Genomic DNA, 12,146 nt, shown 5'->3' on the forward strand with positions numbered 1-12,146 from the left:
TGTGGAAGAGTATGTCCACTCTCTTCTACAACAATCCCACCCTTTAATGTAAAATGATTCAAATGTAAAATCACTATAGTTGCAACCATGGTGGCAGACATTTAGTCTTGATGTTTGGATGCTGAGAGAAAAATCTGATTAACGGGGGTGAATTCATTCCCTCAGCCTCAGTTTTGTCTGATTTGACGACAAACCTCTCTCTTCATCCCTTCATTCATTTTCTGCGCTTCTGAAAAACGTTTTGCGCTTGCACACTAAACATGACGTTTGGCTCATGACAGTACAAAGACAAATTGATGCCACAATGTTTTGCATAACACGGACAATACACAAGAAAAAATCATTAAAAACCGGGCACCCGCTGACCCCATTTGATGTGTTGGAGGTTCTTTGGATTCCAAATAATTTGCATGCATCAAATAAAGCAGATACCCAGTCTCATTTGCACACATTTCCATATGTGTAGACGTTTAAAAAGATCCCAGTACTTTGGGCCTAAATTTGAAGTACAAAACCAAACAAATGCCTTCCAAAGCTGTGTTTAATTGGCAGTCCGCATTCTCATTTATCTCTATTCAGTCTGGCAGTGTCAGCTGAGCGATGCGACTAAAGCCCAGAGCAGGTGAGAAATCCATTTTCCCTGTACACTTTCCCTTCTGCTCTAGCTTGCTGCCACACCGTACAAAAGCCATAACTTTGTGGCAAATCAGTGCTGCGATCGCAGGTACTGAAGGGTTAAAACCTGCATTTCAATCCTGCACAAACTGAAATTAAACTGAATTAAATGCATCACTTACATAAGTATGCCAACAACCCTCCACTCCAGACAGGAGATAAATGCTTCACTTGTTTTGTTTTTCTTTCCTCAGGTTCTCTTCTCACGCAGTTAAAGCTTTGTCTTGGCAGAACAGTCACCACGACACCCATAATCACTGAAGAACTCCCTCTTGGGCATTATTGCAATAATAACCCATCCCACAGTTTATTGTACTGCAGCTCACCTTTGTCTCATCACACTACAAGCTCGCTCTGCACAAAAAAAGAAAGAAAAAAACCCCACACAACTGTAAGACGGCATTATTTACTGAGAGCGCAGTCACAAAGGAGCTGTGAATCAGAGCTCGCTCATGCTGTGGGTTTGGATCCCAAGACGCTTTCTCACATGTCTGAAGATGCAGACTGGAGAAACACTGTGTTCCCTTAGAACAGAGTGTGTGTGCCCTCATTCAGATCCCTCATTTTTTTTCATCTAAATATTTCTAAGACGCTTTCTGGCACCACGCTGAGAGCACGCTTTTCTGGCTGTTAGGGTTTAAACAAATATTCAACAAATGGTTCATTTTAAATGTCCAAGCCAGACTTGCCGAGAGCCTGACTTGGGTTTGCGGTTAAAAAAACCAAACCAGCCAACACACACACACACACGCACACACACAGACACACACACACACACACACACACTCCAAGAAAATTCACAGTCACAGATTACATCTTTGTTTGCCTTTAGAGAACTTTATTTACATGTCCATATATAGCAAGGTTCAAGTTCATGATGCAGCTGTGAAACTACCTGTCTGTCTGTCTTTATGTGCCCTAACAAATACATTTAAAATAAAAAAAATTAAAAAAAAAACCACACTTAATGCTGAGTGTTTGAGTGTCGATGATGCCGAGGCCATGTCCCGATATTGGAGAGTACTTGTTTGAGCTTTGTCTTCCGTCTGATTTTGGTTTCTATCAAACATCTTCAGAACACGTTTGTCTTTGTTCTTTTGGAAAGAAACAGGAGGAAAAAAAACAGTAAAACAACAAAGACAATGTGAGTCTCAGGACACCTCAGAGGACCGAGCCTTGTTCTTGTCATGTATGCACTAGAGATGATACAATCGTGTTGCTGCTTAAACTTAACCAGGAGGAAAAGAAAATAGCTGGAACCTCACGCCACATCGTCTCGCCATCTGCCATGCATCTGCTGCCCCGAGGAGTGGCTTCGTGCGGTGGACAGAGCTGGACCGGACCGGGCCGAACGAGGCCAAGCTGACTCAGGCTTGGACTTTGTACACAGCACAGAATATGGACTGTATTTTTCCATTAAGGGTTTTCTGAACCCTCCCCCACGTGTTCTCAGTCCCACACCTTTGTCTTTTGTTCCTCCACTCAATGCCATCCGACTGCTTGCGTAAAATTCAAAGGCTAAAAAAATATTTTTTTCCTAATTTCTTGTTCACTACAGAGGTTTCATTTTGTTTGTTTTTTAAAAAAGGGACAAAAAAGGAAACAAAAACAAAAAAGTTCTTTGGAGGAATCCCACAGTTGCGCAGCTATAGACTAACCAGCATTCTCAGAGCATTAAAATCAGTTTTTTTCTTTTTTCCAGAGATGTGACTTTGTGTCTTTTTGCTTCGCTTTCTTTTCTTTCACAAACATAACCAAAACAACAAAAGTACAAGTTGAGTGTCTCTTGCTTTCCATGCCACCAACGCTCTGTACAGTCAATGCTGCAGGAGGGAGCCTTGGCCCCGCCCCCTGATTATTAGTTTGCTTTTTTGGAGCCAATCAGAGTTCAGTACATAACTTCGTAGACTGTGGCTTTCTTGTCCCCGGAGCCAGTGACGATGAACTGGTCGTCGGGGGAAATGTCGCAGCTGAGAACCGACGACGACTCCTTAGACTAAGCAAAAAGACAGAGAGGACATCATCAGCGAATCAAAATGCAGAAATTCACAGCTGTTATTTAGGGTACTTTTGTGTCCCCAAATAACCCTCTGATATTTGAAGAAGATGAGCAGGGAAATGAAAAAGCTTGTATTATTTTTAAAGCTTTGACAGCTCAATTGTTTCCAGACCAAAGATCAAAATTTCTCATCAGATCACGCTGCGTGTCTTGCATTAAACTCCGGGGTTTTACCTGGAATATGCTGGATCCATAAGGTGTCCTCCATGCATTCAGGAGGTTATCTTTGCCTGTGCTCACGAACCATTTACCTACAGGAAAAAACACACATGGCCATCAGCAGATAAAGCCTCAGGGGAGGAGAGATATGGAGAAGCCTGAGAGGCTGCAAAGCAAAAGCAGGGAGAAGAGGCGAAAGGGAAAGGACTGCTTCTGTGTTCTAATGAGAGAAGCAAAAGATTTGTTCTGCTTCCCTCTGATTAGATACCCTCAGGTAGTGTGATGTAACCAAACCATCAATCTAATCGGTGTGTACGTGTCGTCTGTGTGTGTGTGCGTACCACAGTAGGCAAACTTGAGGGAGAGAACGCAGCTTTCGTGAAGGTGCAGCTGGTACTTGTCAGGTTTGGAGACATGCAGAACTTCCACATTACTGCTCTCCATTCCCACAGCCAGCCACTCGCCTGTCGGACAGTAGCCCAGAGAGAAGATCTGGAGACAGAGGAAATGCGATGATGACAGATGTAAAGTCTTATTGGTCACCAGCAGCCTCTTTAAATCTGGAACTGGAAATGAGGTTTATGTGTATTAGACTTGTGTGCGCACCTGCGAGGTGAAGTCATGCTGCTGAAGCTGGCGTCCCTCTCGGAGGTCCCAGCAGCGGACTGTGTTGTCCAGCCCTCCTGTCCACAGCTTGGTGCCGTCGTTGGAGATATCGATGCAGCTCGCTCCATCCGTGTGGCCCTGGAACTGCCTGCAGGATAGACACAAGGTAGTCAACACAGCTAGACAACTACAACCAGAGAGACATTCCTTAAGGTACACAGCACTGACTGCATTTCATTTAAGTACATTTAATATTTAATCTTTACAATTTGTTGAAGTGAGCAATTTTTGTCTGCATTATACAGAATTTCACACCACAAATAGACATGAGAGAATTCAAGGCTACAGAGATTTTATTAATGTTTATTTAGCAAAATTAAGTTACATTTAGCATCAAAAGCACAAACTTATCTAAAACTTCCATAAGTGCAGGCAAGTGTCTGCACAGGTATCACAGTAAAAAAATACACTAATAAGAAGAGTTAATCATAAAAAAATGAGGGACCTACGCTGTATGTAAATTGCAGCTTAGAGTATAAATGTAGCACTATTTAGGTATTGAGGGAAGAGAACTGCAAAGCCCCAAACTTAGAATTAAACATAACATCTGAAGATTTTATTTAAATAAAAACTGTCAAAAGCAGAATGTGGCATACGTGAATGTGGAAAACCACCAGTAAAACCCATTTAAAGACAGATAGGAAGAAAGACTGTACGTCGTCATTCTGGCTAGAAGATAAATGCACAGCCTGTGCTCAAAACTTACAAAAAACTCGTTGCTTTGGTGCCCCAAGTGCAGTTTTTCCTGGCGCTATGTCTATTTCATGACTGACAGCGCAGATTGTAAAATTACACCAATTCCTTATACTATTCTCCCTCTCTTCTCAACATCCCACTCCATACCTTTTCCATCAGTCTCTCCTCTCCCAACCTGAAAATAATCTGGCTATTTCCCACTCCCATCTGCTCTCCTCATCTGACTGCAGGAAACCGGCGAGGACGATGAATCAGCCACTTCCTTCTCCCCTTACCTAACCAGCGTCTGGTTGTGAAGGTCCCAGACGACGATGTTGCCGTCGCTGCAGCAGGAAAAGCAGACCTTGTTGTCGGGCGAGATGGCCAGGGCGTAGCAGGCGGGAGCAGATGACGTCAGCTCCGCCTTGATGCGAGGAGTAGGAGTGGCCAGATCCCAGATTGACAGCGTGCTGGCCTCTCCTCCGACAATCAAGGTTCGACCGTCAGAGAGCAGCTTGCAGGATCGGATGTAGTTATCCCTGTTCTGATTGAGCATCATAAAACGATAAATGCATCACTATAAAATTATACAGACATATATATTCTGGGTAGTTCAACAATGCGATATAAATTAAAGCATGTGGTTACAGAAAAGTATAAAGATGCTGGAGGATTTATCTTGAAAAGGTGATTCATCATTCAAAGTGTGAAAAGCAAGCACATCAATTTCAGCAGTAAAATAACATTACTAGACACGAGATGGGCAGCAGGCTTTAAAACCGATCTGCAAAGCACCCATCTATCTGTCCTCCTTCATTTCTCACCAGACAGTCCAGCTGGGCCATGGGGCTCTTGCTTCCTGGTTGGCTGATGTCCCACACCTTGACGCAGCCCTTCCCTCCGGTGTACACGTGACGCGTCGAGGTGCTGATGGTGACGGCGCACACCACCTCCCCGTGGCTCAGGGTGTGGATCTGACGGGCGTGACGAGGAATGCCCGGTCCGAGCAGGGCGTCAGGGGGAAAGGGCACGGGCTGCATCTGACCGTCAGCGCTCACATGGAAGGAGTAGGCGCTGAGGACACAGGAAGAGATGGAGAACAGATTCAGTGCTGCAGTAACCACACATCAGGACAAGTTATTGCGACGGGCACCGTTCCATGTATGTAGTTTAAAGAAGCACATATGAAGCTCTTGTACTTTGGTCATAGAGTAATATCTCTGTGTTAAATTAAAAAATCACAGAACACTGACTATTCATCCTCTAAAGTAAGAAATATTAGACACAAGAAAGTGAAATGAGGCACACTGCTAACACTTTTAAGGACATTTTTCAAACTCACTTACAAGCTCTTAATGCATGAACACCACTTTTCTAATTTAAAAAAAATGCCTTGGTGCTTTATGTTTTGGCCTAATGAAGGTTTAAAATCTCAAAAGGCTTCAAAATCTCTTATTTTTCATCTTTTGTTTTCTTAAAGCTTTGTAACTGAACTCTGAGGACAAACTGAGCTTCTGAGTGCCGTTAATAGTGAACAGGAGAAGATCTGCATGATGGCAACCAAGGAAGAGGAAACTCACGGTTTCCCGGAGGCAGCAGACTGCAAGCTGGCAGGCAGCCCAGGGACCCTCATGTGTGGGTGTGGAGACTCATAGCCCACCTGGAAGAGTCAGAGATAAGTCAACATAGGGAAGAAAATAATACTGAAAACTATGAAATAAAATAGATGGTTCATAGTAGAAGAGAGAAGAGATCACAGTTAATTTGTTAAAATTGGTCATACAGAGGCAGCGTAAATCTGAAAGATCGAAATAAAACGAGATGACATAAAAGACTTCTGAAGAGCAGAGCCCGTAGATTTTTAAAATGACAATGCAGCTGCTCTCGTCTTTTCCATATATATCCCTCTTTCTGCCCTCTGACTGGTTTATATGCTGAGGTATGACATATGACAGTGACACTGCAAAGACAAATTATGTGCAGAGCGTCGAGCTCACCACGGGGGACCGTCCATAGCCTGCGGCAGCTGCTGCCGCCGCTGCTGCAGCTCCATTCATTTGGGGGGAGACCAAGTGGAGACCAGCGCCATAGCCCGCAGCCCCGGGCAGGTCCCCATTCACCCCTGGAGGGGGTAGGCCAAAAGCCCCCGGTGGGTACGCTCCCTGCACCGCCAGGGGGTTTCTCAGACCAAGAGCTGAACGTAAAAGAAAGGGCAGAAAAGAAAAGATAGACCATTTGTTTTGGATCAGCCAGGTGGCAAAATTACTGAATGAGACCTGAGCTTCATATGTAATTTTTTTTTTTTTTTTTTTTTACATAGGTTGGAATAACATACATAACATTTTATTAAGGTGACTCCCTCTGCAGAGTCTTTTAAAGCAAGAGACAGATGTGACTGACAGGCTGTGAATAAGCTGCAACAAAAGGCTGGATGATGTCAGCACTAGACCACTACTGACCCCTGCTGGCCAGCTTACCATCCTGCAGGGAGACGGCATGTACATCTCCGTGCCTTCAAATTAGCATCCTCTACATCCCTCCATCTGCACGTGTAGGTGCACCTACGACGGCGTACGCATGCATAGATAATAGTGTAGATGTGTGTGCGGAGAGAAAACGGAGCAGAGGCTAACAGGTGACATGAGAAAAGAGAAAAGAGATGATACACTGGAATAGATGGAGGCTCATTATGAAGCAGCTCACAGTCACAGTCCATCACCTCCCCTAATCTTTCCATTTAAAAAGTGAGGCGCACAGAATATTTTTGCCCACAGCTGCTTATTAAGTCCAGATGGTGGTCGGTGGTGGGGAGCTGGCTGACACCCATACCAACTACTGCAGCCCGATGTTGCTAGAAACATTTCGTGTAACAAAGCCAATGTAACAGAGCTAAACGCTCGGCTCTGCAGATTCATATGTTTAATGGATCCTCTGAGCAGCATGTATGCGCACTCCAAGAGGATTAGGAAGTAGTACAACAAGAACTGCTCGTCCGTGGTGTCCTCGGCTGTCCGCCTCACACTTTATCTACAGTCTCCCTGAAGTCCAGTGGAGGATTTTAGCAATAAAGCACAGACTATACGCCCTTTAGGGGAATTAAAGAAAGCTAAGGACGTTCTCACCGAGGGGGTCGACGCCAGGCTTGCCGGGGACAGGTCTGAACTGCGGGGGTCCGCTTGGTCCTGGGGTATTGGACTCCTGAGACATCGGGGTCCCTGGCTTCATACCTGGAGTGCTGGATTTCTCTCTCTGGGGGAGAGTGGAACAGAAAAAAGAATGTTTTAAATCTGGGAGGACTTAGTAATAAAGGACAGAAGGGAAGCGAGAGGGAGGAAGAAGAATGGGAAATAAAACACAAGATGACATTAAGAAAGACCAAGAGTGGATGGGACCATTGTGGGATGTCACAGTGTGTTTGGGAGCATCCAACAAAATAACATAGAGACAAACTATCAATCATGAAGAGAAAAGCTAAATAAAATGCACCCTACATTAAATTAATATCCTAATGGGGTTTCTTGCTTCACCTTGTCTCCATTTGAGATAAAACATTGTGTCTGTCTACCTGTGGGGGCTCTTTGCCACGGGATGGGGAGGTGGCACTGCTGGATGAGGCCAGGGAGGTGGGGCTGGCCTGCGGGGGACCTTCCTTACGGGACGGTGGGATTTTGTCCAAACCATTTTCCCGGGAAGAGTAGGACTGCACACTGCGGGGTGACGATGGATCCTGAGTTTAAAAACACAGAAGTTAGAAGTCTTTTCTTTCCCAAGTTCAGAGGCTCACATTTCTCTGTTTTCCAAAAAAGCCAGGAAACAAAACAATGAAACCAATTTCTCTTGCTGTAATTCTTCTGCCAGTTCATAAGGTGAAAAATGTTTGGCTGACATGCTTTCCAGTGTAAATGACGTCCTCATCCTTTGCCCCATTAAGTAGGTAAAGTCAAATCGGTAAAGACGCGTCTTTTGCATTAAATTGCGGATTTGGATTCACACCTTGCGAAACAAAGAATTTATTTTGGGCTTTTGCAGATAAAAGACAACCTGCAAGGTGAAAAATCGCTGTGATATCTTTGGCCAATGGTGGTCCTACATAATGGACATACAACTGTTTTGAAATCAAGATCGACTTTGCTGCTACTAACTTTGTATGTCATCGTTGAAATCAATAAAACAAAGTTGGACTAATTTTTTCTGAGAGGAGGCTTTGAAAAAAAAAAAAAAGGTGGTCCTACACTGAACAGTCGGAGCTGGCCATTGCAATGGCCTCGTAACCCAATTAAGCCTGGGAAAATCCTCACTGCTAGATATTTGAAGTGACTGTCTCATAAAACAACTGTGGCAGCAGAAGTCTTGTCTGTAACATGTGTAAGATATATGACCTAACATGATAGATGCACAGATTTTATCTGTGTTATTTTTAGTGGAAACTAATTGCTTACATAAACTTAGGAGATCTACTTCTGCTGCTATTGTTATAATTTATTTTAAACTAACACAGCTCAACACAACATTTTTAAAAGCAGATATAAGCTCATCGCCTTGCTTTGATGCTTATTCTTTTATTTGCATAATTTTAAGATAAAGAATAAATGTGCTGACTGTTTTTTGTTAATCTTTGCTGTAAATAAATTATTTTATTCCACTTTTTCATAACTTGAAAAAAAAAACTCTAACCAAGAGGCTTTTTAAAATGAGGACAGCTTGAACTACAGTGGCGTTTGTGTACCTATGTATTTTATAGCTCTGTGCTGCTAAATGAGGACAGGTGGAGGTGAAGGACGGTGGAGAGTGATTAGTATAATTACTATTCATGTGTTCCTGCTGGGTATGTTTACATGATGTATGCAGATGAAAGCGGTCAAGTGAGGCAAACAGAGGCCAGCGGCCGCCTACTAACCTCATCTACTACCAAATTATCATCACTCTTATCCGCATCGCTGCCCTGAAAGAGAAAGAAGGTGAGATGAGACACTCCCGCTCTGCGGTCTGATGTATGCAGATTACATGTAGAAATATACAACACACAAAGTCACACGCAAACAAGTTTCTCTGTGTGTAGTTTATTGCATTTGGAAAATTTTTGATTAATACCCAGTGAAGGTGCTGAGTTCAGTAAACGTGGACAATAAACGATAGAAATGTAATTAATTTGAGATTCTTAACTCGGACATGTGAAATCCTCTCAGGAACAGGCTTGTGTTTTTATTTTAGGTCTTGAACATGTTGATAATTCTGAACTTGGGGATAAAAGGAGGCATTTATCTCTCACTAAAACAAATCCTCTCAAGGTCTGATATATCTGATCTCTCACAATTACTCCGGCAGCAAAGTAAGCACAGCAGAAAGTGAAACTATTTCAATTACTTTGGAAGAAAGAGTAGCTTTTAAAAGTCTGCTGGCCTGCCGTTACGCAGACACCACCAGTCTTATCTGACGAGGCCCGGCAGAGTTGGATGGAACTTTCTTACAGTTGCTCAAACATTTAAGAGCGTTATGAAAACATCCTCACATAGTCTGTCATGAACTCCTTCTCATCAGCTTTCCTCTTCTTGCCGTTGCTGAGGTAGTCTGCTGGGCGACCCTTATCCCCATTGGACAGAGAGCTCTGCGGAGAGGAGGGAGAGAGGGCAGAGAGGATGGAATTGAGACAGAGAGGCAGGGAGCGAGGGGGAGGTGTGTGCGGGGAGGTGCGAAGAAGAGGAGGAGATGAAGGTAAGAAGGACAGAGGAGTGGAGAAATATGCGTGAGGGCGCGAAGGAAGAGGGTGATAATGAGGTGAGAGGGACTGCATAAATCATGTCAGGCTCATAAGCTGCAGAGATGAATGTGAAAGAATATCAGGCTGCATCGATTGGCCGGCTCAGTGAGGAGAAGAAAGAATCTTTCAAGTTTTCTTGAAGGCAGCAGAAAAGAGTGCCGAGTGGTCAAAGCATGATTTGGCACTGATACCATTTTTTTTTAACCCAGCCAGATAAATATTTTATAGCGCTGGCATAAAAATTGTTATCATAGTGGTTCCTCTATAGCCAACAGTAAGTCTGTGTTAAAAGCTACGTTATTGTTGTTAAATGAGAACGAGAAGAGCTATATAAACATGTCGCCTTTGTGCTCACGCAAGAAGGAAATATTTACTTATGTCGTCATACAGGAAAATGTGTCTGCAGGCAAATAATTGAACACATAATGTGCAACAGTAATAGAAATTGTACACAGGTTAAATAAAGAAAAAACATCCATTATAACATCAACAAATAATATATAAGTGACTGCGTAGTAAATGGTACTCACTGGTCCTGCTTCACGATCTGTTCATTCCATGCAGAAGCACATCCAGTCAGAGGACAGCAGGACGGACAGACACACACATAAAGATACACAAACGTCAGACTACATGCCATCACTATACATCACGCTACAGCTGATGACTCAGTGGGAAAATATCCCAGGGGTGTTGCGATCAGCAGCGCTCCGGTGCCCTGCCAAAATTCCAAAGCAAACGGCAATCATTGGAGTTCATAGAGCGCATTCTGATGTTTGCTCTGCTGCTAACCCAGCGAGATGTTTTCATCTACGAAAAATGTAACCCAGCTCGTCTCTCGGTCACGAACTCATCTGGACTTTCACGTGTTTTTCTTTGAACAAATTGAAACAAGAAGTGCGCTGCTGCTGTACCTCGGTGATGCTCGGCAGCGGCGGCGGCGGCAGCGGCTGCCTCGAGGTGAGCTCTCTCATCCTTGGCAGCGAGCTGGGCACCCAAAGCGCCAGACAAGGCCAGGAGGCCGGACCCGCTGCTGAGGGCCAGGCTGGGGTGGGGCAGTCCTGATGGGTGTGGGCCCACTGGCAAACCCTGGGCGTGCTGGGAAAGGTGCTGAGCTTGAAGCTGCTGCTATAACGAGAAATACAAAGAAACAGAAAAAGAGGAGACAGAAATATCTGGGTGACTTACAAGCACAAGCTTACTTCACAGGAATTGATCGAGAGGAAGAGAGAAGGAAAGAAGGAAGGGAACTAATTGCTGCGATGTGCACGAGAGGAGGCATGTTAAGGTCAAGGGAGTGGCTCTTTAATATGGGGGGCTTTGCAGTCAAATTGAAAGGGATGGGAACTAAATTTTAAAGCAAGGCCAAATTTTCCATGAATTTAATTTGCATCTGAATTCCAAACAAACTGACTGGGACATAGTTTAAATTTCTGACTTTTGGGCCTTTTTTAGGTGGTTGTCAGACACCATAAAAAGTCAAAAATAGTCTTTTTTTACAAAACAAAAATAAAAAATCAACATATTTTAGAGCTGGCCAATGAATATTCTTACTAAAAGGAAAAGAACAGAAAGAAAAATAAAAATGTGGGAGTATAAGGTACACACGCTATGAGGCAGAGGGGGGAGCCCACGTACCCCTATCGAAGCATTTAGCTCCCCCATGGTCACCTGTTTGGCGCGTTCCATGGCCTGGACCACCTGTTGTTGGTGCTGTGGAACAAACCAAGATGTCAGTAAGGGCAGGTAGATGGATAATTAGTCTGTTTTCCCCCAACAACTCATAACAAGTATAATTTATAGCATTTGTCGTTTGACTTTTAGTGGCTGAAGAAAACGAATGTGCTCTGAAGTTTTGTCCATCTGCAGCTCTGTGTGTGACAGTGATAAATGTGTATGTATGTGCACACCTCCTGTGTGCGTCGATCTCACGCAGGAGAAAAAAGAAAGAGGACTGAATGTGACACATCGTGTGTGTGTGTGTATGTGTGTGTCCCACCTCCTGTGACAGGAAGGGGATGAGCTGAGCACAGATCACGTTCAACCGCTTGGCAATCTCCGTCTAAAAGAGAAAAAAAGGTACTGTCACTTTGATGAATAAACACACACACAAACACTCGCACAGCCAAGATTCAGCATGAACACAAAGAACAC

General features: G+C 43.9%; 1 protein-coding gene across 6 annotated transcripts in view; it reads right to left on the reverse strand.

Moving 5' to 3' along the window:
- Nucleotides 1–1,473: 1,473 nt before the first annotated feature.
- Nucleotides 1,474–12,146, reverse strand: part of tle2a (TLE family member 2, transcriptional corepressor a) — a 35,712-nt gene continuing 25,039 nt past the window's right edge. The window contains exons 5-20 of one of the 6 annotated variants that reach the window (XM_039606216.1): nt 11,992–12,054; nt 11,601–11,705; nt 10,907–11,117; nt 10,523–10,539; nt 9,744–9,839; nt 9,132–9,176; nt 7,800–7,961; nt 7,357–7,483; nt 6,232–6,428; nt 5,815–5,894; nt 5,059–5,308; nt 4,531–4,778; nt 3,500–3,647; nt 3,235–3,385; nt 2,909–2,985; nt 1,474–2,671 (exon numbers count right to left, since the gene is read on the reverse strand). In XM_039606216.1, the coding sequence (XP_039462150.1) occupies nt 2,564–2,671; nt 2,909–2,985; nt 3,235–3,385; nt 3,500–3,647; nt 4,531–4,778; nt 5,059–5,308; nt 5,815–5,894; nt 6,232–6,428; nt 7,357–7,483; nt 7,800–7,961; nt 9,132–9,176; nt 9,744–9,839; nt 10,523–10,539; nt 10,907–11,117; nt 11,601–11,705; nt 11,992–12,054 (2,085 nt within the window). In that variant the 3' untranslated portion in view covers nt 1,474–2,563. Of the gene's footprint in view, nt 2,672–2,908; nt 2,986–3,234; nt 3,386–3,499; nt 3,648–4,530; nt 4,779–5,058; nt 5,309–5,814; nt 5,895–6,231; nt 6,429–7,356; nt 7,484–7,799; nt 7,962–9,131; nt 9,177–9,743; nt 9,840–10,522; nt 10,540–10,906; nt 11,121–11,600; nt 11,706–11,991; nt 12,055–12,146 lie in introns of all 6 variants that reach the window. The other 5 variants (XM_039606220.1, XM_039606219.1, XM_039606218.1 and 2 more) reach the window with 5 other exon arrangements.

This window comes from Oreochromis aureus, linkage group 23 (genome assembly GCF_013358895.1).
Source record: "Oreochromis aureus strain Israel breed Guangdong linkage group 23, ZZ_aureus, whole genome shotgun sequence".
NCBI lineage: Eukaryota > Metazoa > Chordata > Actinopteri > Cichliformes > Cichlidae > Oreochromis > Oreochromis aureus.